The sequence below is a fragment of the Citrus sinensis genome, chromosome 4 (genome assembly GCF_022201045.2).
Source record: "Citrus sinensis cultivar Valencia sweet orange chromosome 4, DVS_A1.0, whole genome shotgun sequence".
NCBI classification, from domain to species: Eukaryota; Viridiplantae; Streptophyta; class Magnoliopsida; order Sapindales; family Rutaceae; genus Citrus; species Citrus sinensis.
Genome location: NC_068559.1, coordinates 14,804,250 through 14,829,111, shown reverse-complemented (window position 1 = coordinate 14,829,111; position 24,862 = coordinate 14,804,250). Strand labels below are relative to the sequence as shown.

General features: G+C 34.3%; 3 protein-coding genes across 10 annotated transcripts; 2 read left to right on the top strand and 1 right to left on the bottom strand.

The window, feature by feature from the left end:
• The first annotated feature begins 329 nt into the window (after positions 1–329).
• On the top strand, positions 330–7,397 carry LOC102607565 (type I inositol polyphosphate 5-phosphatase 2). 6 transcript variants are annotated; one of them, XM_015532430.3, is made up of 12 exons: positions 330–681; positions 1,349–1,460; positions 1,560–1,665; positions 1,762–1,854; positions 2,513–2,600; positions 2,693–2,797; positions 3,515–4,361; positions 4,899–5,083; positions 5,397–5,505; positions 6,011–6,159; positions 6,260–6,495; positions 6,906–7,397. In XM_015532430.3, exons 2-12 carry the CDS (start codon positions 1,431–1,433, stop codon positions 6,929–6,931), a joined length of 1,974 nt encoding a protein of 657 aa, XP_015387916.1. In that variant the 5' UTR covers positions 330–681; positions 1,349–1,430; the 3' UTR covers positions 6,932–7,397. The 6 variants fall into 6 exon arrangements, with proteins under 6 accessions (XP_015387916.1, XP_006485411.1, XP_006485410.1 ...); XM_006485348.4 differs by lacking the exon at positions 330–681 and having other exon boundaries at positions 792–1,480; XM_006485347.4 differs by lacking the exon at positions 330–681 and having other exon boundaries at positions 793–1,460; positions 6,260–6,483.
• A 580-nt stretch (positions 7,398–7,977) lies between these two features.
• LOC102623466 (peroxidase 20-like) lies at positions 7,978–9,100 on the top strand. Its single transcript, XM_052439883.1, has 2 exons — positions 7,978–8,232; positions 8,915–9,100. The coding sequence occupies exons 1-2, from the start codon at positions 7,978–7,980 to the stop codon at positions 9,098–9,100; spliced, it is 441 nt and encodes a 146-aa protein (XP_052295843.1).
• Positions 9,101–14,144: 5,044 nt separating this feature from the next.
• LOC102608653 (uncharacterized) lies at positions 14,145–16,963 on the bottom strand. Of its 3 annotated transcripts, none has more exons than XM_006485350.3 (7): positions 16,708–16,963; positions 16,483–16,572; positions 16,170–16,324; positions 15,303–15,423; positions 14,845–14,964; positions 14,689–14,759; positions 14,145–14,593 (listed from the first exon to the last, which is right to left on the bottom strand). In XM_006485350.3, the coding sequence occupies exons 1-7, from the start codon at positions 16,813–16,815 to the stop codon at positions 14,350–14,352; spliced, it is 909 nt and encodes a 302-aa protein (XP_006485413.1). In that variant the 5' UTR covers positions 16,816–16,963; the 3' UTR covers positions 14,145–14,349. The 3 variants fall into 3 exon arrangements, with proteins under 3 accessions (XP_006485413.1, XP_024957250.1, XP_024957249.1); XM_025101482.2 differs by having other exon boundaries at positions 16,170–16,233; positions 16,708–16,765; XM_025101481.2 differs by lacking the exon at positions 16,483–16,572 and having other exon boundaries at positions 16,170–16,233; positions 16,636–16,775.
• Positions 16,964–24,862: the final 7,899 nt, after the last annotated feature.

Here is a 24,862-nt window from a genome sequence, read left to right as displayed (position 1 = left end):
TAATTAATTGACATACATTAATAAATCTTCAATAGGTTAGTTTGTTAGCCCTGAATTGCAATATACGTTTAATTGTAATTCAGTTAATTAATATTCACTTAAATAATAAATTTTTATTAATTTATCGAGATTATACTATAATTCGAAAGGTATTGAAAAATAAAGATCTTGCTTGCATGGTTTTCTTATAAAAGAAGTCTTCTTTATTCTCAAAATCAACTTCTTCAGTCACCTCACCACATCATCCAACAATTCATAAACAAATAAAAACAAAATACATATAAAAAGTGGACTTTTTATTATTATTTTTTTTATTTTTTCAACTGAAGGCAAGTCATTTACTTTCACATATAGTGCGCTGAGCTTGAACCAACCTTTTATTATGTGAAGCTGGTCCCTTTGAATCAGTTCTAAATTCATTAATCAATCTTTTCATGCACATATTTTAGTATTATTTATTTATTATACATATTTCCGTTAATATGATAACCGTCCAACCAATCTGTTCACAGCTGTCCTAATTCTTTTTTAGTCCTTTGTTTTCTTTCTAATTGTAGTTTTTTTACTCATTTTGATTACCCCTTTGACTTGAACTTCCATTTTTTAGTGTCAACCTTTGGTTAGTTTAACTGGGTAATTACCTGTTTCAAGCATGGTGGGGTCTTTGCCAATCTTGTAATGGTATGTATGATCATTTAATATTATCATTATTTTTTTACACTTTGTTTTTCTTATCTTTAAATGATTGTGTCGTTTTCAGTATTTGATTTGTCTTTAGTTGTATATAACTGTGTAAGTTCCTAAATTTGCTTTTAGACATCTGGTGGGGATGGATACCGACTTGTTTAAAGCTATATATATTTTATTTATTCGGGGTTTCAATTTGTGTGATTGTTAATAGCCCGGTTGGATTTTCTTAATTCGTAGGTGTAATCAGCTTCTGGGTTAACCCAACTTTTGTTTTTCTTTCTTTGCATTGCTGAAACTAATAATGGCTGTGGCATCTTTTAATTTTTGGATTAGACTTTACCATTGTGTGACAATGATAGTGATATTTTTGATTTTTTATGGGTTTGTTTTTATCTTCAGTTTTATTGATTTTTCAGTGATAGTGTTGCTATGATGTTTTGGATATGTGAGAGGGATGTCCCTTGGGTATTTCTTTTTGAGCAAGTTGAGGCTGTGCGTGTATGTCTGTTCAATATGTCCACACTTTTTTCTCTGTCCTTTCTATTTGGTAACTTAGTGTGAATCTTCCTTGTGTTTGGCACCAAACTTGGCCACCGTTAGATCTTGTTTTTTAATGGTCTCTAATGCCTCTTATTTAAACATTAATGCCCTTAAATAGTCAGAGTTGGATTCCAGTGCCTGGTTCCATATTCGAGTAGTTGTTAGTTGGATTCCATTCGGAAATTTGATCCTGTGAGACAATGAGAACCCAGAGAGGAAAGCGTTCTGAGGTGTGCCTTTTGGCTCTCTGGTACTTGTTCTGATATAACTTTTTGTGATTTTTAGGAACCAGCATTTAGACTCATTCGAAGATTCACTTTCTGTTGCAGGCTTTTTGGCCTTCCATTGTGATGAAGAAATGGTTGAATATAAAGCCAAAGGTGTATGATTTTAGCGAAGATGAGATTGACACGGAAACTGAAAGTGAAGATGATGGTACGGTTGCGAAATGTTTACATTGGTTGGTTGTTTCTGTGTTTCTGGTGCTTTTTTTGTTGTTGATATTGTTTTCTGCCAAAAAAAATTTTCCAGCTTGCTCTGTTAAAGATGCAAGGGTGCACATACGAGAAGATCATCTACATAAGGCTCAGGAGAACCATTCAGATTGTCAAAGCCAAATTTCAGGTTGTATTCTATATGTCTACTTTGGTCTTGCTAGGATCAAACTCTTTTTCTTTCTTGATTATTATTATTATTATTATTATTTTTTACTATCAAAAGCAATTATTTTATCATCTCTACTATTATCAGATTCCTGTATCTTTCCTCCAGTGTTCATTCCTACAGAATCTCGATATGAAATTCTCGTGCCTTTTTTTCCTTTTCTTGTTTATAAAACATTTTTTTTGTTATTTGGTGCCTTGCTATATAAATTATCTATCTCTTTTTTCTTTGCTCTGTTTTTCTTTTTAATATCTAATTGTTTAAGTATCAGTCGCTCTTAAATTTGGGTGAAATTCTAGAATTTTGGTGTGACCATGAATTAGTCTAGGACTTGAAGATGAGCTCAGGTATTGATTTTTGTGATGGAAATGAAGAAAAGAAGCCATTTAGAAAAATCCCTGTTCTTGTTTTATTAGTTTCTGGGTGAAAGACATAAATATCCTTCTTAAAAGTGTTTAAAAAGTTTTTGTTTCATTTAAATCTCTGGACCTAAATAGAGTCCAGTTCCTGCAAAGTTTTTAGTCAATTCCATGAGAAGTTTAATTATCTTGAAGACCTAATCAGTTTTTCACTTGATTACTTGTGAGTCTCAAATTGCTTTGGTGTTTCTTTGGTCCAGAGACACCTTCTAAGGGCTATCACTTAAGACACAGGAGAGGGAAATCAGAAACACTGCGTGTGCAGTATATAAATACCAAGGATGTGAGGTTTGGCTGTAACTCGCTTAATTAGCTAACTCAGCCATAACTATCTGTGTGATTCTGACTGAGAAAGCTTCTTGATACTCGGTTGTGTGCAGGGTAACAATAGGGACTTGGAACGTTGCTGGAAGACAACCATACGAAGATCTTGATATTGATGACTGGCTTTGCACCCAAGAGCCAGCAGATATTTACATTTTTGGGTGTGTATTTCATACTTTGGTGAACAGTGAGTGCATCCTGTCTGCCTTTGTTATGGCTGTCGTGTCAATCTGTCCATCGTGCTATTCAGTTAGCAACATCTTGCTTGAAGTTCCAGTTTGTTTTTCATAATAGTTCCTTGTGCATGTGCAGTTAAATAGATTGGAATAGTTCTATCACATCACAAACAACATTGTAATGCTTGAGTTAATGGAACGCGCAGTGTAAACCTTAAGGCTGCATAAGTTTGAACAATGAGACTAGGTTAGGTTTAATGACCTATTGATCTGTCTTGGCAATAGATTCCTCATCAATCAGATCAATCGGCATTTTTAGAATTGGGTCTTATTTTTTTAATGCTGCTATGAGGCACATACATCCCTTTTTAAATCTAGCTAAACTAAACACATGTTTTAGGTAAAATGATTGGCTTAATGCTTATGTCATTTTAAGGGAGTACTACTGGTTTCAGACATGAAAACTCCCAAAATCTAGATGCAGATGATGGATTGGTGTTGATTTGAGGTATTTTAAAGGAGTTATTCTACACGTTCAAGCTATTTATTGAAACTGACTTGGCATAAATTCAATGGAAGTGTCAAAAAAAGAAATAAACAAAACACAATCTAAAATAAATGATATTGTAGCACACAGCTGTGCCATATTATTATATGCATTGGAGGTTTTAATCTCATGTTAATAATATCTACTTTTCGCAGCTTTCAAGAGGTAGTCCCTCTGAATGCTGGTAACGTTCTGGGGGCAGAGAGTAGCAGGCCAATTCCAAAATGGGAGGCAATCATTCGCAGAACCCTGAATAAATCTGCGGAACCTGAAAATAAATACAAAAGCTACAGTGCCCCACCTTCTCCAGTGCTAAGAACCTCCTCTGTTGCTGACGAACTTGCTGATGAACTTGCTGACGAGATTGATGATCTCCCTTTGGGGATTACTAGCGAGGAGTATGCTAGTATTACAAATGGTTGCAATGTTGGACGAGAAGATTTGAAGAAAGTTATTAGTATTGGTAAAAACTTACATTTGAGTAGAATATATGGTGTCGACTACGATCGTAGATTAGACTGGCCTGAACATTCATTGGATGCAACCCCTCAAGTCATCTCATCCAATTTGAAATTGCGGAGGGTGTTCAGCAGTTCTGCAAGAATCGGCTTTACTTTGGTGGACAATCCGCCAATGTTGAGTCCTCAACATTTTGCAATAAATGGAAATGGATTGAAAAGGTCACACCACAGCTATGGAAACCTAGTCTCAACCTGGATGGAGCAGCAGGAGGAGCCTGAAGTTGTTGAGTCCGTATCTGATGTGTCCGATGGTTTTTCTGATGAGGAGTTTGATGCCTTCTCTGAGACACCAAAGGAGAAACATAATGATGCGGCCATTAGAGATACTGCAAAGTCACGTCCTAAGTATGTCCGAATTGTCAGCAAGCAAATGGTTGGGATATATGTGTCAATTTGGGTGCGTAAGCGGTTGAGAAGACACATAAACAATTTAAAGGTCTCACCTGTTGGAGTTGGTCTTATGGGCTACATGGGAAACAAGGTAACACAATTCTTTCATGCTAATAGTGCTCCACCTTACAAACTAGAAATTATAGGGAAGTTAAAGTATTTGTGGTTGTATTTTTTCTGAAGCACAAAAGCATGGATGCATTTTTTTCCCCTATAAACACTAATATAGTAGTACATTTGTGTCGTGATTGGGACATTTAACACCTCCTAAACATTAGTGAATATGACTTTTGACAACCTGTCCCAGGAATTACATTAATTGGGATCGTGTTATAAGCAGTTATAAAGTGAAGATAAACTAGAAATTATAGGGAAGATAAAGTATTTGTGGTTGTATTTTTTCTGAAGCACAAAAGCATGGATGTATTTTTTTCCCCCTATAAACACTAATATAGTAGTACATTTGTGTCATGATTGGGACATTTAACACCTCCTAAACATTAGTGAATATGACTTTTGACAACCTGTCCCAGGAATTACATTAATTGGGATCGTGTTATAAGCATTTATAAAGTGAATATACTTGCTGTCACTGCAATTTACATCTAAGTTGAGGTTTCTGATGCAGGGATCTGTTTCAGTCAGCATGACTCTGTTCCAATCACGGCTGTGCTTTGTTTGTTCTCATTTGACCTCTGGTCAGACAGATGGGGCCGAACAAAGGCGTAACTCTGATGTCTCTGAAATCATACGACGTACCCGTTTCTCATCAGTCTTCGATACAGATCAACCACAGACAATTCCATCTCATGAGTGAGCATTCTTGGGATTTGAGTTTCAAATAATATATAATTTATTTACACAAGCTCCATTTGAAATTTCTGTGGGGCGCATAACATTAACTTGATCAAGAATCCATGTTTTTGTATATTAATATGCTTTCATGGAATTCAAGGTAATTTTGTATGATATTTATTGCGGATTATCTTATTCAACTAAATTATACAATCAACATCATTCTGGTAATCTGGTACTCAAGTATTGCTGATAAATTTCACATTTGTACCTGAGAAATTTTATTAGTTGCATGGAACATGTGTTTACTATTTTCCCCTTCTTTAAACAGTCAGATATTCTGGTTTGGGGATTTGAATTATCGTCTCAATATGATGGACACAGAAGTTCGGGAGCTTGTTGCTCAGAAGCGGTGGGATAAGCTTATCAACAGTGATCAGGTAGACTTGCACACAACGTTGACAAAATTATTCACTTTCCCTTTTTGTACTCACTAAGCTAGCAGTTCATTTTTAATAAACCTTTCCTGTTTATCACATTTTGGTATAACTCGGATGCTATAAACATAATCAGATTTCACTCACAGTAGAACACGAATGACCTTATCACTTATTAGGTAAAGAACTGTTGTGAATTCGAAGAACAAATTTATTGCCTCTAAGCATTTTTGCTCTATAGCCTCTCAACCAAAAAAGGAATCATTTCCGAGGTGAACGATTTTTTTTTAACATATGATTTTTGTGATTGCCTAGCACAATTACTTGTTAGTGGGTTTTATATTTTATTAGACAAACCTGATTTATAATCATTACAGATGATTTACCAAAATTGTTTGAGTTTCCATGTAAGTGATGTCTGCCTCTAATTCATTTCAAAATTTTGTAGTCGCAAACATGCCTTATCTTCTGATGGTAAAATTGTTTAATTGCTTTGTTTTTTTTGCAGCTAAGCAAAGAACTCCACAGTGGGCATGTGTTTGAGGGATGGAAAGAGGGAGTGATAAACTTTCCACCAACTTACAAATACGAAATAAATTCTGATAGATATGTTGGTGAGAACCCAAAAGAAGGGGAGAAGAAAAGATCTCCAGCATGGTAATATATGTCAGCCTTTTTGTTGTACTAGTGAATAGACCTTTATAATTATTATATCTTGAATGATCAGGCTAGTTCCTTTACATGGAATGTTATGCAGGTGTGATCGTATACTTTGGCTAGGAAAAGGCATAAAACAACTTGCTTACACGCGGGCAGAGATACTACTCTCTGATCATCGGCCTGTTAGTTCAACGTTCTTGGTTCAAGTTGAGGTCTTAGACCATCGAAAGTTGAAGAGAGCACTCAATGTCAGCTCTGCAGTAGTACATCCTGATATTTTCTTAGATGAAGATGGGGAACTAGAGCTTCAGCAATTACCAGGTAGAATACCAGGTAGAATATGTCGACTTTCGTTTAACATAACTTGGGACCATGTTCTTCAACTTGAAATTAAGCAATGGTTGATCTCATGTTGTGACTAAGCATCAGAAATCTTCTTTCATCTACGGTTTTTCAAGAAGCTGTTTGTCTTAATCTTAGATGTGACATGGGGGATTTGTAACCCCCTATTTAGACTATTGGGCCCTTCATCTTTCTGAATCGAGGCCCGGCCTGGGCCCAGCTTGCGTTGTTTCATAGTTGTAGAAAAGTCAGAAATTGCATTTTTCTTCGTTTCTATAGTTCTCTGGTCATAGTTGTTTTACCAGAAAGGACATAGTTGATGCCACTTTATATAAATCTACTTACTCTTGCATACATATGATAACACTTCTTTTTTTCTTTTCTCCCCCTTCTTTCTGTAGCAGGGGACCGCAAGTTGTTTGGCTAACATTAGAAGTTGACATCAAATCGATATACGGGTATCGACATCCACCTTCAGGTTGAAGCACGAACAAAATCAAATCCTTGTGACAATAGCAAGGAAAAGAAGTGTTCTGTATAGCCTTGAGTCACATAATACTTGATACATAGTCAATATATAGATATAGCAATGTGCCAAAATACTTGTTTAGGGCAGGTGAATCTATAGACCGTAAACAACATTTTTTTTTTCTCTTTTTTGGCTCTTCTTCAGATAGCTCTGAAAAAGAATAATGCTTCTAGTGGGGTCTATCAGTTTTGACTGGGATGCTTGTGGGTCTGTATGTCGATAGCTTTGTCAAGTATTAAACTTGTAAATTTTCTTCCCTTTTTGGGATGGTGTTGGAAACTCATTTTCAGTCATCTAGTTTACAGTTCTAACTCCATTGTGGTTCACAGACAATACAAATACCTGATGTGTTTTTTTCTTTTAATTTGTCCAGTTTTTCTCAAGTTCCTTTGAAAATTGGAGAAGGAAACACTCAATTGAGTTTGTTTTATGGAATACAAATTCAATTGAATGAGGAAAAATTTACTTTTTAACATTTTTTTTTCCCTTGGGAATATTATACTATATGGTTAGGCTGGAAAATTGACTAATAATATTTTGATACCAAAGCCATGAGGCTATCTTAGATATTCTGGTTTGATGATGTTGTATGATGAAGATTTTGCGCATAATATTGCACCAAGCTACCTAGCTATAAACCCTGGCTGGCCAATTTTCACAACCCAATAGACTCTGGAAGAAACATCTTTATAAAATGACCTAAAGAAAAGAATAATTAGCTTCAGTTAGTTGCATCAACTTTGAATATTAAGAGCCAAAAGGGATTTTTTGCAAGAGAAGTTGGTTTTGACACATAGTAGCAATATCAAGAACAGTACAAGAAAACATCATTGTCAAGCTCTGCAGGCACGATATATATGTGATAGAGATGTTAGTGCAACAATCCTCTCCGCGTGCACTTGATCTTGAACCAATTGTTTAACTTGTACGTGCTGAATCACTCAATGGAGAATATAAGGATACTATTGTTGATTGTATTGATGTTCATGTTGCATGGAAGAAAGATTTCGGGTGAAGGTGATGGAGTTCTTGTTCAGGATTACTACAAAGAGACATGCCCCTTAGCAGAAGAGATTATCAGACGTATTGTCGAGAATGCCGTGGTTAAAGATCCTCGCATGGCAGCATCACTCCTACGCTTGCACTTTCATGATTGCTTTCTCATGGTTACATTTGATCCCATCATCTCTCTTATCTGTGTGAGGATTCGAAGTGATTGATGAGATCAAGTTCATTTTAGAAGATGCATGTCCCCACACAATTTCATGTGCTCTGATATTCTAACCATTGCCGCTCGTGATGCTGTTGCTTTGGTATGTAATGTAACTCTCTCCACATTTCGTTTTGTAGATATTCGTGCATATTCAACATTAAATCTGAAAGCGTACCTAACCTTTTTGATCCCCGAACGCATCTCCAAACGCAGAAGCAGGTTATGTCACTGTCTCTATTCAGCGGATTACAATAAGTTACGTTGCTTTGGCATGAGAATTTAAGGAAAAATCCTCATGCCAATGTATGTTTATGCCAATGTTTATCGATTCGATCCGAGATCTATTATTGTATGTTTAGCCAATGTTTGTTGGGATATTACTATCGATTCGATAGCTATTATTGTATTTTCTAATACGTTATATATACTTCCATGTCTTATATAAACTTCCATGTCTCTCACATACAAAATTTAGGTACAATATGTGTATTTATATAAAAGCTAATGTAAGTGATAGAAGTTAAAATAAAAGACTTCATAACTCTTAGAGTTCAATTAGACTTGCAATAATGATATAGATTGTTGTTTATGTTCGGCCGGGCCAACTCCAATGCTTCTCTTACAAGTTTAGTGATATACTTACAAGCCTCTGACTTTTATATTATCAGAGAGGAGGACTGACATGGAAGGTCTTGCTTGGAAGGACAGATTCACTGAAAGCGAGCTTTGACGGAGCCAAAAAGTACATTCCTTTTCCCAATTCCTCTCTGGAGACTCTTATTGCAAATTTTGAACATCAAGGTCTTGACATTAGAGACTTGGTTGCTTTATCAGGTTCAATCAAAATAATGTGAATTAACAAGCCACTATCTTACATCCCAAGTTTCAAATTTTGTGGTAAAATGTTGAAATTGACTTGAAAAAAATAAACTGTCAATAGGTAGCCACACAATTGGTGAGGCAAGATGTCTGAGCTTCAGGCAAAGTATCTATGACGTTAACATTAAAGAAGAACATTATGATAAATACAAAATATAAACAACATTTCGGAGAATCGTACGGTCCATATGCCCTGAATCAGGAAGAGATAACGAAGTGGCGCCGCTTGATTATACGACTCCTGCAAGGTTTGGCAATCATTAGTACCTCAACATTCTTCGAGGAAGAGGTCTGCTGCCATCAGATAATCTACTAGTGACTCAAGACCATCGTCAAGGAGAAATAATTCAGCTAGTGTGGGCACATGCCTCTGATCAACAATTCTTCTGTGATTCATTTGTAAATTCTATTGTCAAGGTGGGAAAGATAAATGTACTCACTGGCCACCACGGGCAAATCAGGAACGACTGTAGGTTTGTCAATAAAGAGAACTAGCTACGCAGGGGAATAAATCTGCTCTGATTGTATTCTTTAGAAAATCTTCTTGGATGCTAATTTATGTATGGATTTGGATTAAATGTTGAGTTGACTTTTATAATTGTATATTTCTATACTATACATGAATGTGTGATCGAAAATTATGAAAAGTTGAGCAAAGATCAGCTAAGTATTTAATCTAAATCCTTTATATAGAACGATTTATTTAATGTAATACTAACAAAAAAAAAATTCATTAATTTTAATTTTAATTTTAATTTTAGGGTTGATTTAATCAATTACCGTTTTTTTTTCTTTTCATTAATGTCTCAAGATTTATGTAAGGGTATTATTATAAAAGTTAATAAAAAAAAGAGTATGAATGTAACTTTTATATTTAATACTCTAAATTACATGCATGTACCTTACAACCCTCTCACATGAATAGTGAGTGGACCCACATCATTCACTATTCATGTGAGAGGGGTGTAAGGTACATGCATGTAACTTAGCATTAGTCTTAATAGTAAGGATGTTTCAGAGGCTTTTTTCAAAATACATAACTAAAGTGACATTTAATTAACCCAAAATACATAAAATTACTTGATTACCTCTCCAATATTAGTTATAGTAAATAAGTTGTTCCTAAATTTTAATTTTTGAAAATTTAGATTTCTTTGTTTGTTAGTTTTATTAATTAATGCTGGCCTTTGAATGAACGAACGAAACCGAAAATTTATTTGCGTATTTTTGTGTGTGTTAATTTTTTCCCCCCCCCCCCCCCCCACCAATTTGTGCAGCTCTTGCCATAACGTCACTATTTTTTTTTTTTTGTCACAGCAGATCACCCTAAAAATCTTGCAAAGCGTGAGACTGAACTTTCTTTGAAAACATTTCATGTGCAACAATGTTTTCAGATGTTAGAGTGCTTTTGAAATTGAGATTGGGCAGTTGTAACTCTAAGTTACAGCATTAAAGTGTTTGATAAATACTAACTGCTGTAACTTATAAATTATGTTGATATGATTTTTCACTTGTATAATGAAAAATCCATTATATTCTTAATAATCTTTTTAAAATTTATATTTACTATAAATTATTTACTTTTGTTTTATAGTTACAATTTTTTTTCCACAACAATTGTAACTTAAAAGTTACGGCTACTCAATTTTAGATAAGACCTTAGATTATTTAATGTAAAAAGACTAATTTTCATGATGCTTTTTTTTCCCCTTCCCCTCCCCTAATGTGGTAGAATAAGTCCATGACGATATGCAAATGTCTATTTCTTAAGATGCCGATGGCGTTCTCAATTATAGGTGTTGTTAATTGTCTATTTTGTGCTCTCTTTTATTGTTCTTTCGTAAATTTCATCCATTACATTTATATTTTTTAATTTTTGTAATACCCTTTCATGATAGATAAGTATTCCTCTTATTTCAATTAATAAATTCTCCCTTGCACCGAGTTTTACCCAACATGTACATTCCTTTTGCTATGTGAACTTAGGGGTGGACAAAATCGAATTCAAGTCAACCCGATCGGGTTTCGGGATTGTTTGGGTTGGGCAAAAATTAATCCGAATGCAACCCGAGTTTATAATCTGACCCAATCTAATCCGATATATATTCGGATCGGATCGGATTGGATCGGGACAAAAAATCGGATTGAATCAGTTAGGATTGGGTTTGGATTTTCTTGATTTTATTGCTAACATTTAAAAATATATAATTACAACAATCAAATACTAAATGCTAATTCACTACACAGTAACCATATATACCATCAAAGCTTCAAAAGTCAAAACTCAAAGTCTTGAGAAACTCGGGTCGGGTTGGAGGCTTGGAGTAGTAGATCGGTGGCTATGCGCGCGGGACAAAAAATCGGATTGAATTTGGTTAGGATTTTCTTGATTTTATTACTAACATTTAAAAATATATAATTACAACAATCAAATATTAAATGCTAATTTGCTACACAGTAACCATATATACCATCAAAGCTTCAAAAGTCAAAACTCAAAGTCTTGAGAAACTCGGGTTAGGTTGGAGGCTTGGAGTAGTAGATCGATGGCTATGGCCGCACAGCAGAAGATCGCAGACGGGTGGGTGGGCAGTAGCAGGTCCCGAATGGTTGGACATGTAGCCGATCAGGCGTGGAGACTAGAGAGTGTTTTCTTGCTTCTTGAGGGTAAGGTTGTGACTTGTGTGGCCTCCATTGGCGTTGGGTGTGATTGTGTATGTGTTTTGTGTAAAGAGGAGGGTTGTGACTTGTGTTTGTGTATGTATTGTGAAATGTGAATCTGTGATTTGTGTCTGTGGTGTATGTGTGCTTAGGTTTAGGGTTTTTATTTTTATTTTTTAAGCAACTCGACCAGGTTTTCAGATAAAACCCGATCCGATCACAACCCAATTGGGTTTCACTGTTTTCATCCGATCAGGTTTCTTTTACAACCCAATCCAATGTGAATCCAAAATTTTTCAGGTTGGATCGGATCGGGTTGGGTATTTTGCCCACCCCTATGAACGAATTGCAAATGGCAATTGCTTTAGGTAAGCAAAACTGTGCCGAGTATTGTATCAGCTGCGCGAGCCTGTAAAAATTTTCCATTTCCTTTTTGGCATGCTGCCTTGCAGGACAGTATCTGTTGGAAGAAGCACCTTTACAAAAACGACTAAAGTTGAGCTAGTACCAATCAACTTTGATTATTAGGTGCCTAAAGGATTTTTTTTTTTTTTGGCACGATAAGTTGGTTTGAAAAAGCATGGCGCCAACAGCAAAAACAGTAATATTATACAGACGTTGGTGTACGATATTTCTCTCCCATGCGGGCATGCACTTGAGCTTGAACCAGTTGTTCAACTTTTACATGCAAAATTGTCCAATCACTAGAATTTGAAGAGATCCATCAACAAGCAAGTTTGGTTCTCTTTTTTGAGTGCTAAATAGTTGATCAATCATGAGGTACCAGAAAAGGTGATTGAGAAGATGAAGATTGACATTGAGGAATTATTTAAGCTGCCATTAGAAGAAAAGATATTGAAGGTCATGGGCAAGCTTTCATTGTTTCCGAAGACCAAAAGCTTGACTAGGGAGACATGCTTTTGCCTTCTCACTCAGCCTGCCAGAATTAGAACCATGAGTCTCTGGCCTACAATCCCTGCCACTTTCAGGTAAATCATGCTTTTGTTTTTCTGCCAATATTAGAACTATATTAGAACAATTCAATTATGCATCCGTTGGAGATTTTGCTAATGTCAGAGCGATCCTGAAGGAATACTCTTTCGAGCTGCAAAAGAGTACGATCTTTGTGTTGAATTTGTAACAACACAAAAAAGTAAAGATTGATAAAAGATAGAGAAACAAAATTTCTGAATAATTAGAATAGTATTGATAAGAAATGAACAAAACTAGGATTTTGAACTGCTTTATACTAATTTTAAATATTGTAAATTTATTAAAATAGGCAAACTTAGAATATTATTTTATAATAAAAGTCTCCTAGTCTAAATAAGAAAAACAAAATAAACGATACTCAAATTTGATATCTAAAAAAATAAAAATAAAAATTCTGAAAGTAATAGAAAAAATAACAAAAAATATAAATGGCAAGACAACCCCGAAAGAGACGAAATGTCTGGCTCAACCACGGGCAAACGGCTAAAACTTCAAAATAGTATATTATATGCATCAAAGGATACCTATAACTCCAGTTATGATTCAAGAAAAGTACCATTCTTACCCTATGCAACCATCCTACATCAATTTGAGAGGATTGAACATGGGAAATTTGCGAGCTTCTTTGAAGATGGGACACAAGGAATAAGAATGAATTATTATTATCCACCGTTTGCCCAGGCCACCAAGTTTATTAGGCTCACGCCACCCTCTGACTCTATTGCATTAACACTGTTGACTCTATTACCCAAGTCAACATAAGGACATCTATTGACTATTGTACACGCCAATCTTCATAGAAACTCCTGACAACTAAACAGAATTATACCAAATAAAAGAAACAAATATAAATTCAAAGTCAATATAGGAAACCAAATGTACCCAAAATTTGGAGCAGTTTCTCTCTCTCAAATCTTTCTTCAGTATGATAACCCACTTTTTATACCATAAAATGCATGTTCTGAAGCGGGATATTTTTGTGTCTTATGAAAGAAAGCAGTCGCCAAATCCCTCGGAGCCAAATTCTGGTTGGCAGAAGAGCAGAAAAAACAGTGTTACTCGTCTGCATTACCCCTCATAGCATAAACCCAAAGAAAGGGCAATGCTGTTGGATAAGGCCGATGAACGTGATGATTAGGTAGAGGAGGACAACAATGATGAAGAAGCCAACAGCTTGTGGTTCGATCTCTTTTGTTCGTGGTTGGCTTTGGTGATTATTTGATTCTTCCTGCTCTACAGGTTGCCCGATATTATGACTTTCGGCTACAATAAGTATGCCGTATGCGCTTGTTATCATAGCTGTCCATTTCGGTTATTATGACTTGACTCCATGGTGGAGTTGCTCCACCAAAGGAGGACCCAAACAAAATTACAAGTTAGAGCAAATGAATATAAATGAGGTACACTTGCCTTTTCCAGCCAGTTTGATTGAACATAGCTTCATGATTAGTGTAGAAGGGCAAAGCAACTGTGAGACACAGAATAAGAATCCCTGATAGCTGATAAGAGATTAAGACCAAAAGGTTGTTGTGACAAATTTGAATGCATAGGACTCTTAAAGAAAACCCTACTAATTTATAGTGTCTTCATCTTCCTCGGGCTTCACAAAGAACTCAATATAGGCAATTCGACTGGGTTGCTGATACCCAGCAGAATCAGTATGAGGGTGTTGATTGGATGTTCTGGCAACAGAAACCAAGTGCTGGACTTTCAACATTCCCCCTCTTCCAATTATCAGCTTACTTCCTCTATTATCTTTAATTACACTACCAGGTAAGTTGGAAGTTGTTGCCCGGAGAAATTTGTACTTATACCTGTCCACAACATAGGTTGAAACATCAAGACCGGTTGCTAGAAGTGTGCGCTGATGCATAAAATATCAAGAATATACATTCAAACTTAAGGATACCTGTAAGAGACTTCGCGATCGCAATGAAACGCTATCAAAAGGTCAGTATTCACATAATACATGAAGTCTATCTGCAGAAAAGACAACAAATATTGCTTGTAAATTCTAAAAACCTTGGGACAAATATTTTCGAAGTAAGTGAAACTGAAATTACACCTGCAAGTCTCCATGACCTTCTCCTTTGAAAGAAACAGAAGGGGGGACTGGTTGCAGTTTAATCTGGATGCTTGACCCTGGCCACTCAAGGTCATCAATTGCTTCCTTTAATGCTGCGGACTGCAGTGTCAACAGACCGCAGTCTGTGATTATTCCACAATCTTATATGAATAAATATTTCTTAAACAAATGATATTTATCATCTTACAATGGGAACATGTGTCAAAGAGTCATTTCCATTTGTAAAATTATCCTCTAATAGAGAAGACATTTCTATAAAATTTATTATGTATTACAAAATGCTGGGTACAAAACCTTAGAAATGAAATTGAAATTATAAACATTAAGACATTTGATGATGTTTTTTGCTATAAGGATGCTTCAAGTGTAGCTGATGCATACAAATGACTAAATGAAAATCCCAGCCCTCCCTTATAGAGTTCTCTATGGGAGTGTACCTTGACAGTAAAAGTGAGAGGTGTGCTTCCTGCAGGTTCAAAATTATAATCCCATGAAATCATGTCGGGAATTCTTGTCCTTACTTCTGCATAAATGCAAGCATCCGGTGAATCAACGGACCTAACATGGCATTGAAGAAAAGGAAAATGTAAGTAATGGCATAATTTTAGTTATTCTACTATATATAGATTCAAAAAATAGTTGAATTATGAAGGTGAGAGTCCAGCAGCCTTCAACAAATTGCCAATTGTCCCCATATAAGTATTTTAACACTTAAAAGTACTGGCTTTCAAATTTAGGTGGCAAAGCACCCTCTGCTTAGTCAATCAAGTTTATTGACTCTTGATCATTGTCAACTACTAAAATTGGGAAAAGAGATATATAGACGAAACAAAATTTGAGAATTTTATAGAAGAAATATTCAAAGGTCCTCCATCTCTCCTATTTCAAACTGTATAATCTGAAATATTTTCAACGTAATATAAAAATAAGGCTTTCTAATTGCAGAAAATGCAAGAAATGACTTCCACCACAACTATCCCAACCATTGCCGGAATTTGAAATAATCAAAGAATAACAATAATAGACATCCCAAAATTTTATCTCAAATTTCATCCAACTGTTGTGCAATGTGCTGTGCCATTCATCAAGTGATTGACAATTTTCACAAGTTCCAAGTGAAATAATAAGATGGCACAATATTTGGGATCAAATTTTAGGATGGCTAGCACTACTCATAATCAAAACCACATTCAGTTAGTCATTACAAACTGCTTTAATTACAATCAACAATTGCTTAGTTTGCTTCCCTGTTCACACTACTCATAAAAATTTCGAATGCTGATAACAAAGAAACAGGAGCATACTTGACAAGGAGCTGCATGTCAGGTCCAGGATATCGAATTTCAATCAAGCTAGAATGGCCGGGAGCTGAAAAAGTATTTAAGCAATCAGCAAAAAGTCCCAAGCTCACTCCAAACCTAGGGCGCCCTTGTGCGCTATACTCATATCTTACAAAAAGCTACAATCACAACCCAAAAACTCTCAGTTAAAAAAACACAAATTCAATTCAATTCCATTCCATTCCAAACTCCAAGTGGCAGATTAGAAAAAGAAAGTGGGTGGGGCCGGGGGGGGGGGGGGGGTTAGGAATGAAACAAAACGACGCCGTTTTGATACCTCGCGCTGAAGATACACTTTGGCTTGGAGACAACCGGTTTCCTCAACGATCAAAATGATGCCGTGTTCGGATAATTCAATTACCGCGTCCTACTTTCAAAAAAAAAAAGGAAAAAAAAGAAAACAAAGATAAACAGTTATATATAAGCTTACTTTTTCACATGATTTTCCTAAGAACCAAACAGAAAGTCATGACGTAGATAGTCCTCGTGGTTGCTCTCAGACCTGGTGGCGTTTCCATCTGACTGCGGAGAGGGCGTCGACTAAACCTTGAACGTTGTCGAGCTGGCACACCAGATCCGGTGATTCTGCGTCCATCGCCGACGAGCTCATGATTTTCTCTCGTTTTTCCCGCCAAATTTATCTGTACTTCCCCCTTACTCGTTTTCTGTCTCCTCTCTTTTTTTATGCGTTGGGCTAGAGAGTACAGGGCAAGCTTCGTTCGAATATGGGTGGGCAATTTTTACTCACCTCCCCCGAGGCTGTGGCTTTTCTGAGATATTATCGTTTTATTATTTAATGTTTTCTAAAATATCACTTTATTATTAAAGATTTATAATAATTATTTTTTTCAATTAATGCTTCAGTTTTTACCACTTTATTACTAAATTGTTAACTCCATTAATAAAATACTGATGCTGAAAGTGTATTTGAAGAATTTATTATAGTCAATATTTTAAGAATTTAACAAGGTATAATATTTACAATTTTATCAATTGATTATTTTATCTAAAATAATTAATTAATAAAAGTATTATTTCTTTATATATAATTAAGTTTGTATCTTTTAATTTATAGGGTTAAATTAAGTTTGGGTCGTTTTAATTTATAGGGTTAAATTAAACTGACATAGTTTAGGGTTAAATTAGACTTTTATTTTAATTTCGATTAAAATTCTATTAACTTTAGTGATTTAGTAGTAAAATGATAAAAATTGAAATACTAAGTGAAAAAAATAATTGTAAAAAAACTTTATAAATAAAGTGATGTGAAAAAATTTTAGATTTTAAAAACTTAAAATAATAATATCTCTTCTAGTTAGATAGAATGATAGATTCTTTCGTTTTAATTTCACATATCTCCCTTGAGTGTTAGTGAATTCGTCCATTAAGAGTCAGTTGATTGTCAAAATAACAAAATCGCTTAAGCATTAGGGATGGCAAAAATTCCCACGGGGACGGGTACCCTCGGGAATTTTCCTCATTCGGAGAGGGTATGAAGATAATTTCATACCCAATTTCTTATTCGAGGAGGGAATGGGGATGAGGTGGAATCCCCATCCCCTACCTATTTCCCCATTTTAATTTGTAATTTTATTTTTATTTTTTAAAATTACTAGTAAATAAATTATAAAATTTGAATTATAAAATTATAAATATTAGTAAAAATAAAAAATATCAAAATATTTATATTATTAAACTTTTAGGCCTAATTAACTAATTAAAATCCTAAATTTTTATTTAAGACATTAAAAAAACTGGGTAAATTCTATTAGCCCAAAAATTTTGTTTTGATTTTAATATTCATTAAATGTTTTAAACTTAAATCTATTTTTTATTTATTTTTAGATGTTATAATTGTTCACAACGAATCACAATTTTAATATCTAATTTAATCTAATCTAATTTAATCTAATATTTGCTCTTGATTTGCTCCGACTTAACTATTGTGATGTAAAAGGAATAGTCCACATTTATAAAGTGCCCACGCCACCATTGAAAAAATTAATTTTGAATCTAAATTCGATTTTATTTGTAACAATTTTGTATTACATTATTAATTTATTCACAATAGTTTGTAAAAAAAGTTTGTATCCCTTACATGCTGCGTTACTTACTAATTTAATGTATGTGACTTTTGTAATAGATATTAATGTAAGATATATTTCAAATTTTACTTTATTTGAATTTTTTATTTTAATATGATTAACTCAAAATCGAAAATAAAAAAATGTATTAGTTATTCGGGGATCGGGGACCCTTGGGGATCCCTTGTTATTATTCAGGGAGGGGATGTGGATTCTCTCAAATAATTCTGACGGAAACGGGGACATATGCAAAATATCGGGAATGGGTGCGGGGAGATTGGTCCCCTCCCCATTGCCATCCCTACTAAGCATCAAAAGCATAGGTACTATAAAAGGCAAAAAGATCATATTTAAATTTTGGCCCAATTGATCTAATTAAAATTTTTCAGTTTTAACCTAAATTTAAATGTCATAGATCAGGCTCAGGCTAAAATATTATAGCCCAATTAAATTCGGGCCAGGGTCGGGCCTTATCTAACTCGACTTGACCCTACCTTTTATCTAAATTCGGGTTGAGCTTGACCTAAAATTCAAATGATTAGTCTTTTTTTCTTTAGTCCGCTCTTTTATTTCAATGATCAAGCAAGGCTCAGGCTTGACATTACCATCCCTAATAGATACTGACACCTACAGAAAATTTTCAATAACAAGAAAGAACTCACTTGTGATTAAAAGAGTTTTTTTTTTCTGAAGAAAAAAAAGTTTTATAGGTTATCAAATTTTCTTTTTCGAAATTCAATTTTGTTAATTCAATTCATATTAGTTTTAAGTTTTTAAACACTAGCTATTTGTTTCCCACAGGTCCAGCTGCTTTGCCCCGAGGGTAACGTGCCCTTATTTTTATCATCTTGCGGAATGACCGTTAGATTGCAATCAAGACTTGCATAACGTAAACTAACGGCTGCAATTTAAAAATTAACAAAATAATTAGTTGCGAGCCTATATACAAACTTTGTCGCCAAAATCTATAATGGCAGAGAGTAGTGTCCAAAGTTAGTGGTTCTACACTGGTTGGGAGCTGCCAAAATATCGACACCAAGGTGCAATTCTATTGTCCTCTTCAAATATAATTTGATGTGGTTTAAATTTTGCAACTAAGGAAATATTTAGTCAAATGAACAGTTTGTGTCATTTTAGTGTGTTATATGGTTGTTTTTACCTGGGGAAATCCTTACATATGGTTTCTGTTATTAGGTGGGTATGCAGATTGCCAGGGAAGTAGCAACAGCCTATCGTCTTGGGGAAGAGGTATTGCCTAAACTTTCTCTTTTACATGTTTTTATTGTTCAAAATGTTCCTTTACTTGTGTTCCTCTTTAAGTTTAGGTTGTAGATGCTCATTATTATGTGACATTTAGGTGGCAATTGTTCTTGGAAGTTGAAGCTTCTTTTTGTGGAGACTCATGTGTTTCTGATACTAGCTTCAATAGACCCATAACCAAATTTGGCAATTCCTATGTTATTCACCTTGTATTTTAACTGCCATCTCCATCTTTCAGTTATAGTTGGAATCTATCATGTTGATTGTATAGTTAGTGAAGAATTATGATGTTTTGTTTATTATGTTAAAGACTATGCTCATATGGTTGGTAAAGAGTGAGGAAGTTTTGTTATTATGTTAACATATTGACCATGTTCATATGGTCAGTACAGAATTAAGGAAGTTTTGTTTATTGTGTTACAAAGTTGGCAGTTCTATTCTTATTTTCTCCTATTTAATGCTTCTATTTTGTTAATACAGTGATGAAATTGGTTTGCTAAATTATAATGGTCACTGAATTTGTCACCTTGGTCAGGCCTTGGACGCCTTTGGTGCTCAAATGATCCATATGCTTATTAGAGGTTGGTGACCATATAGCAGGTAAAGAACCATGCGACATATTGAAAAAAGAAGAGTTGTGATATTTAGTGGCATTCGTGCTGGCACTGGAAATCCATTCTTTACCACTGATGCCGCTGTTGCTCTTAGAGCTGCTGAACATAAGCTTTGTGCTACTTAATATCCTTATTTCATTTTCTTGTTTCAATGTACAGTATATCACTCTGAAACCATGATGTATTGGTGTTCTTTTTGCACTCGTTTATCCCTCAGCTGTTTGTACATGTGGAGCTTTACTTAGGGAATGAATAATGACAATGCTATGCCAATATTTTCATATCAGTTAATGCAGATGCAGTGCTTAAAGGTACAATTATTAATGGTATATATATATATGATTGTAGTAACTTGCAAGGAGGTAGTCCCTGGTAAATTTACCTCCATGGACACATTGTTCATTACGTTGTGTAAAGAGAATGGGATTTCTAGTTGTTATTTTCTTTTATCGTATTTGTAGCTGTCGCAACTCAACCCTTTGGCTTTTCTTAATCCATATGTATTCAGTCTCTGTAGTTGTAGTGTTTAAGGGCCTGTTTGGTATTGTTTTTGAATCTGTATTTTCTGAGAATAAAAACGAAAATGAAAATGGTGTTTTGCAGTTACTGTATTTCGAATTTAAATATGCGTCTGGTATCATTTTCTGTATCCTATATTTTAAAAATGAAAACAGTAATATGCGTTTGGTAGACATAGTTGAAAATGATAAAAACAGAGAATATGCGTTTGGTAATACTTTTTTCAAAAACAGTTTTTACTAATCATTTACATTATATTTATAGTCATAAAATAACTATTTAGCTAATACACACAAATACAACAAAATAATTTAACCAAATTTAATATAAAAAATTACATGATAATAAAGTTTAACAATTAGCATTAATTAAAAAAAGTTTGACATTGTCATTGTTTTTACACTATATAATTAAGATATATATTACAACACATGATTTAAACAAAATAATTATAAAAAAACTACATGATACACATTACGCATTACGTATGTAATCATGCCACATAAAAGCTGCAATTCCATCTCTTGTAGCATTCATCTCTGCGACACTTGCTGGAGATAAATCAATATTAGTAAGTGGCCTACTAATGTCTCCTTCATCGTTGGTAACCAAATCTTGCACATCAAAGTCCTCAAATAACCTATCACTTGCATTTTCTCGTCGAATAAAATTATGCAAAGCGCAACATGCAATTAGAATTAGACGTTGCTTACGTAAACTATAATTATGCATGTCCCTTAAAATTGAAAATCGCGCTTTTAAAGCACCAAAGCATCACTCAATTACATTACGCAATGATGAATGCCTATAATTAAACAATTCTTGAGGACTTCTAGGAGCTCGACCTGGTCCTCTATAATCACGTAAATGATATCTCTCACCTCTATATGGTGTCAAAAATCCCTTCATATTTATGTATCCAGAATCCACAACATAGTAATATCCTAAAATATAGAAACAATAAAACATAACTTAATTAAAAAATAAAAGCCAAACATATTACCACACACACACACACACACACACACACACATATATATATATATATCAATATTCTTACCTTCTTCCAAAAGTGGAAACCCAGATTCTGGTCTATTTAAGGCATCCATAAACACCCTTGAGTCATTGGCGGTACCTTCCCAGCCCATATATACAAATGTAAACATCATGTCAAAAGAACATGCACACATAATATTTTGAGTCACTTGAGTCTTTCTATCTCGATATGATATATATTTCTGTGCTGGTGACCATGCAGCAATGTGGGTTCCATCAATTGCACCGATACACTTTTGTGAAAATATGAAAAAATTAATAATTTACTAACCAAATGTTAATGTCACATAAATATTGAAGTAACGTGTATTAAATTTCTTACCTTAAAATATGGAAAAAAAAATTTGGAATGTTTCTAATCTTTGATGGCGCTTCCCCTTGAGGTTTTGGTTTTATAATGTGATTTGCCAAGTGACAAAATACTTTTAACATACGCTTAAAGTGTGTAAACACAGTTTCCGGTGAACGTTGAAAACGCTCAGCTACAACCCGCACAACAGCACCATGGGACAATATATACAAGCACATTGTTACAGCCTCCTTGATACAAACATGTCTATCATTCTCTAATAATTGTAAATGTTCAAGTGTATAACATAATCGAATAAAAACTTCTTTATCCATTCGAAACATGTTATACATCCTGTCCGGATGACCATTTAACAACTCTTGAACAAATTCAATTCCAGACAATTGTCCTGTATAGCATTTCCTTCTAATAGCACGCTGTTGTTTCTCATAAATTTTTATAGCAATGGCTACCTCTAAAACATCTTCTTCAATATCCGTTAAACTGTCAATATCATCATCTGCATTGTTGTTTTTATTCATTTTTTTGATCTAATTAAAAAAAAAAACCTAGATTATATTTCAAGTATATGATAATTGATCTAAAAAAATAAAAAATTCCAACTCACAAGAATAAAATAAAATAAAGTTCAACAAACACATTTCAACTTATAAAAATAACATAAAGTTCAACAAACACATTTCAACTTATAAAAATAACATAAAGTTCAACAAATAAAAGTATTACAAAGTCCAAACTATAAAATAAACAAGCACACAATTCACAACGAATAACATCCAAATAACATCCAAGTTAAACACATTATATCTTAAACAACAAACTATAAACTAGTTAACCAATATTTTTTCCTATGCTCAAGCATGCTCAGAAATGCTTTCTCCACTCAATACTGGGCACTAGCTTATCCATCAATTTGTTGTATGTATCTCCATCAATGTCTCCCAATTTCTCCATAGCTTCAATACACTCTTTAATAGACAACTTTTCAACACATTGAGAAGTTGACTCCGCACTTTTGCACTTAAACATCTCCATTCTAGCATTCATCACTGAACTAGCCATTTTAAAGTAACTGTCAAACTCACTCTTATTTTTTTTACCACGCTCAGTTGCAATTGGCCGACGAGGCCTTTTTTTTGTCCTAGTCTCGGAAAGAGGTTCCATTGAATCGTCATCCTCAATATCAACATGAACTCCATGACCAAGGAAATTCTCTTCCAATTCGCAATCCTCATTCGAGGACAATGGAACTTGGCTAGATAAAAAACGCAAATGGCCAGAAGCTGTGGTGGTGTTGAATATCTCCCCTAAGGTTTGGTAGTGCTCTAATCCTTTTTTACGATATGGCTTCACTACAGGCACTCTCTGTAGAAAAAAAAAAAGTGTATAAAACCAAATAATAATACTTTAATTTTATACGAAACTATTTAATATACTGTAAATATAATTTTACCTTAATATATTAAGCCCAAACAGCTTCCGATGTTGTGACCGTATTTGAAATAGGATCCCAACCAAACCTAGTATAAACTACTAAGTCAGAAAACTCTCGATGTTTTTAACGCAACCTATTAAACTTGGACTTAAGTTGCCCTACATTGAATCTTTTGTGGGATTGTTCAAATAACTCATCACTTATAGTGGTCCAAATTTTCTTAGTAAAGGTTGATGTTTGTAAATCACCCTTTTTAACATGGTCATGCACTATACGAATAAAAGCATTTTCGGTCCGGCTAGACCAATCGGCCTTATCCTCAACATCAACATCATGTGGATCCATATCTTGAAAAATTAAAAAAAACAACACATATCAAATATTAATTAAATTCAACATAACATGAAAGTAAGTTTAGCAACATGTCGTAGATTACAAAATAAATGTTACTCGAAAGATCATGGAGTGTATGTGCATGTCGGCATGTTTGTGTAGAAAAAGACATGTTTCAAATGTGCAATGTTATTCCAAATTTGACAGTCCAAACCTTATTACAAGCCCTATCCAAAATTCTAATAATCACAACTTCATAAAATGAATAAAAAAAAATCAAAGTAAGTGCTTGTAATTAAGCATACAAATATTGTTAAATTAATAGCTACACTAATTCTGCCCTAAAACTTCATATTGCTTCTAATAATCCAATGATAGACCTGTAATTCAGCATACAAATAGCTACACACTAATTCTGCTCTAAAACTTCATATTGCTCCATTGTAGGTTTTATCACGAACCTTTGAAGAGATAGTTTCTCACTTTCAATCTACCAAGCATCCACACGGAAGCAAAATCAAAATTCAATATTGTTAAATTAAAGCTGGATAACATGTAAAAGAAACAAAGAAATGAAAAAAAAAGCATAAGCCTCTCTATTTGGAACTGGTACTATGTAACTCAATATATTCTTTCCAAGATAGGCATTTTCCATCATTCTCATTCTTGACAGGTTAAGCCAATGTACAGGATGCAATTATCTAAAAGAAAATTCTAGCCAAGCACAATATATATTTTATAGAGTGGAATCATTTGGGAAAGAAAACAAAGAATTCACAGAATTCAAATAATCAAAAAGCTCCACAAAAGCAACTATAGCTAGCGAAGAAGTAAATTTAATCCTTATTCATATACATAGGCTTTTTTGGTATGAAATGAAACAATTTAAATAAGCTCATTGCTACGACCTAGAATCTGAAACAATCCAAAGAAAATAATCAAGAACAGTTTCCAATTTGTCGAATTGAACATGCCACTTAAAACAGTTTCCACATGCCACTTAAAACCAGAGCAAATCTTGCACAAGATAATCAAGAACTACACCC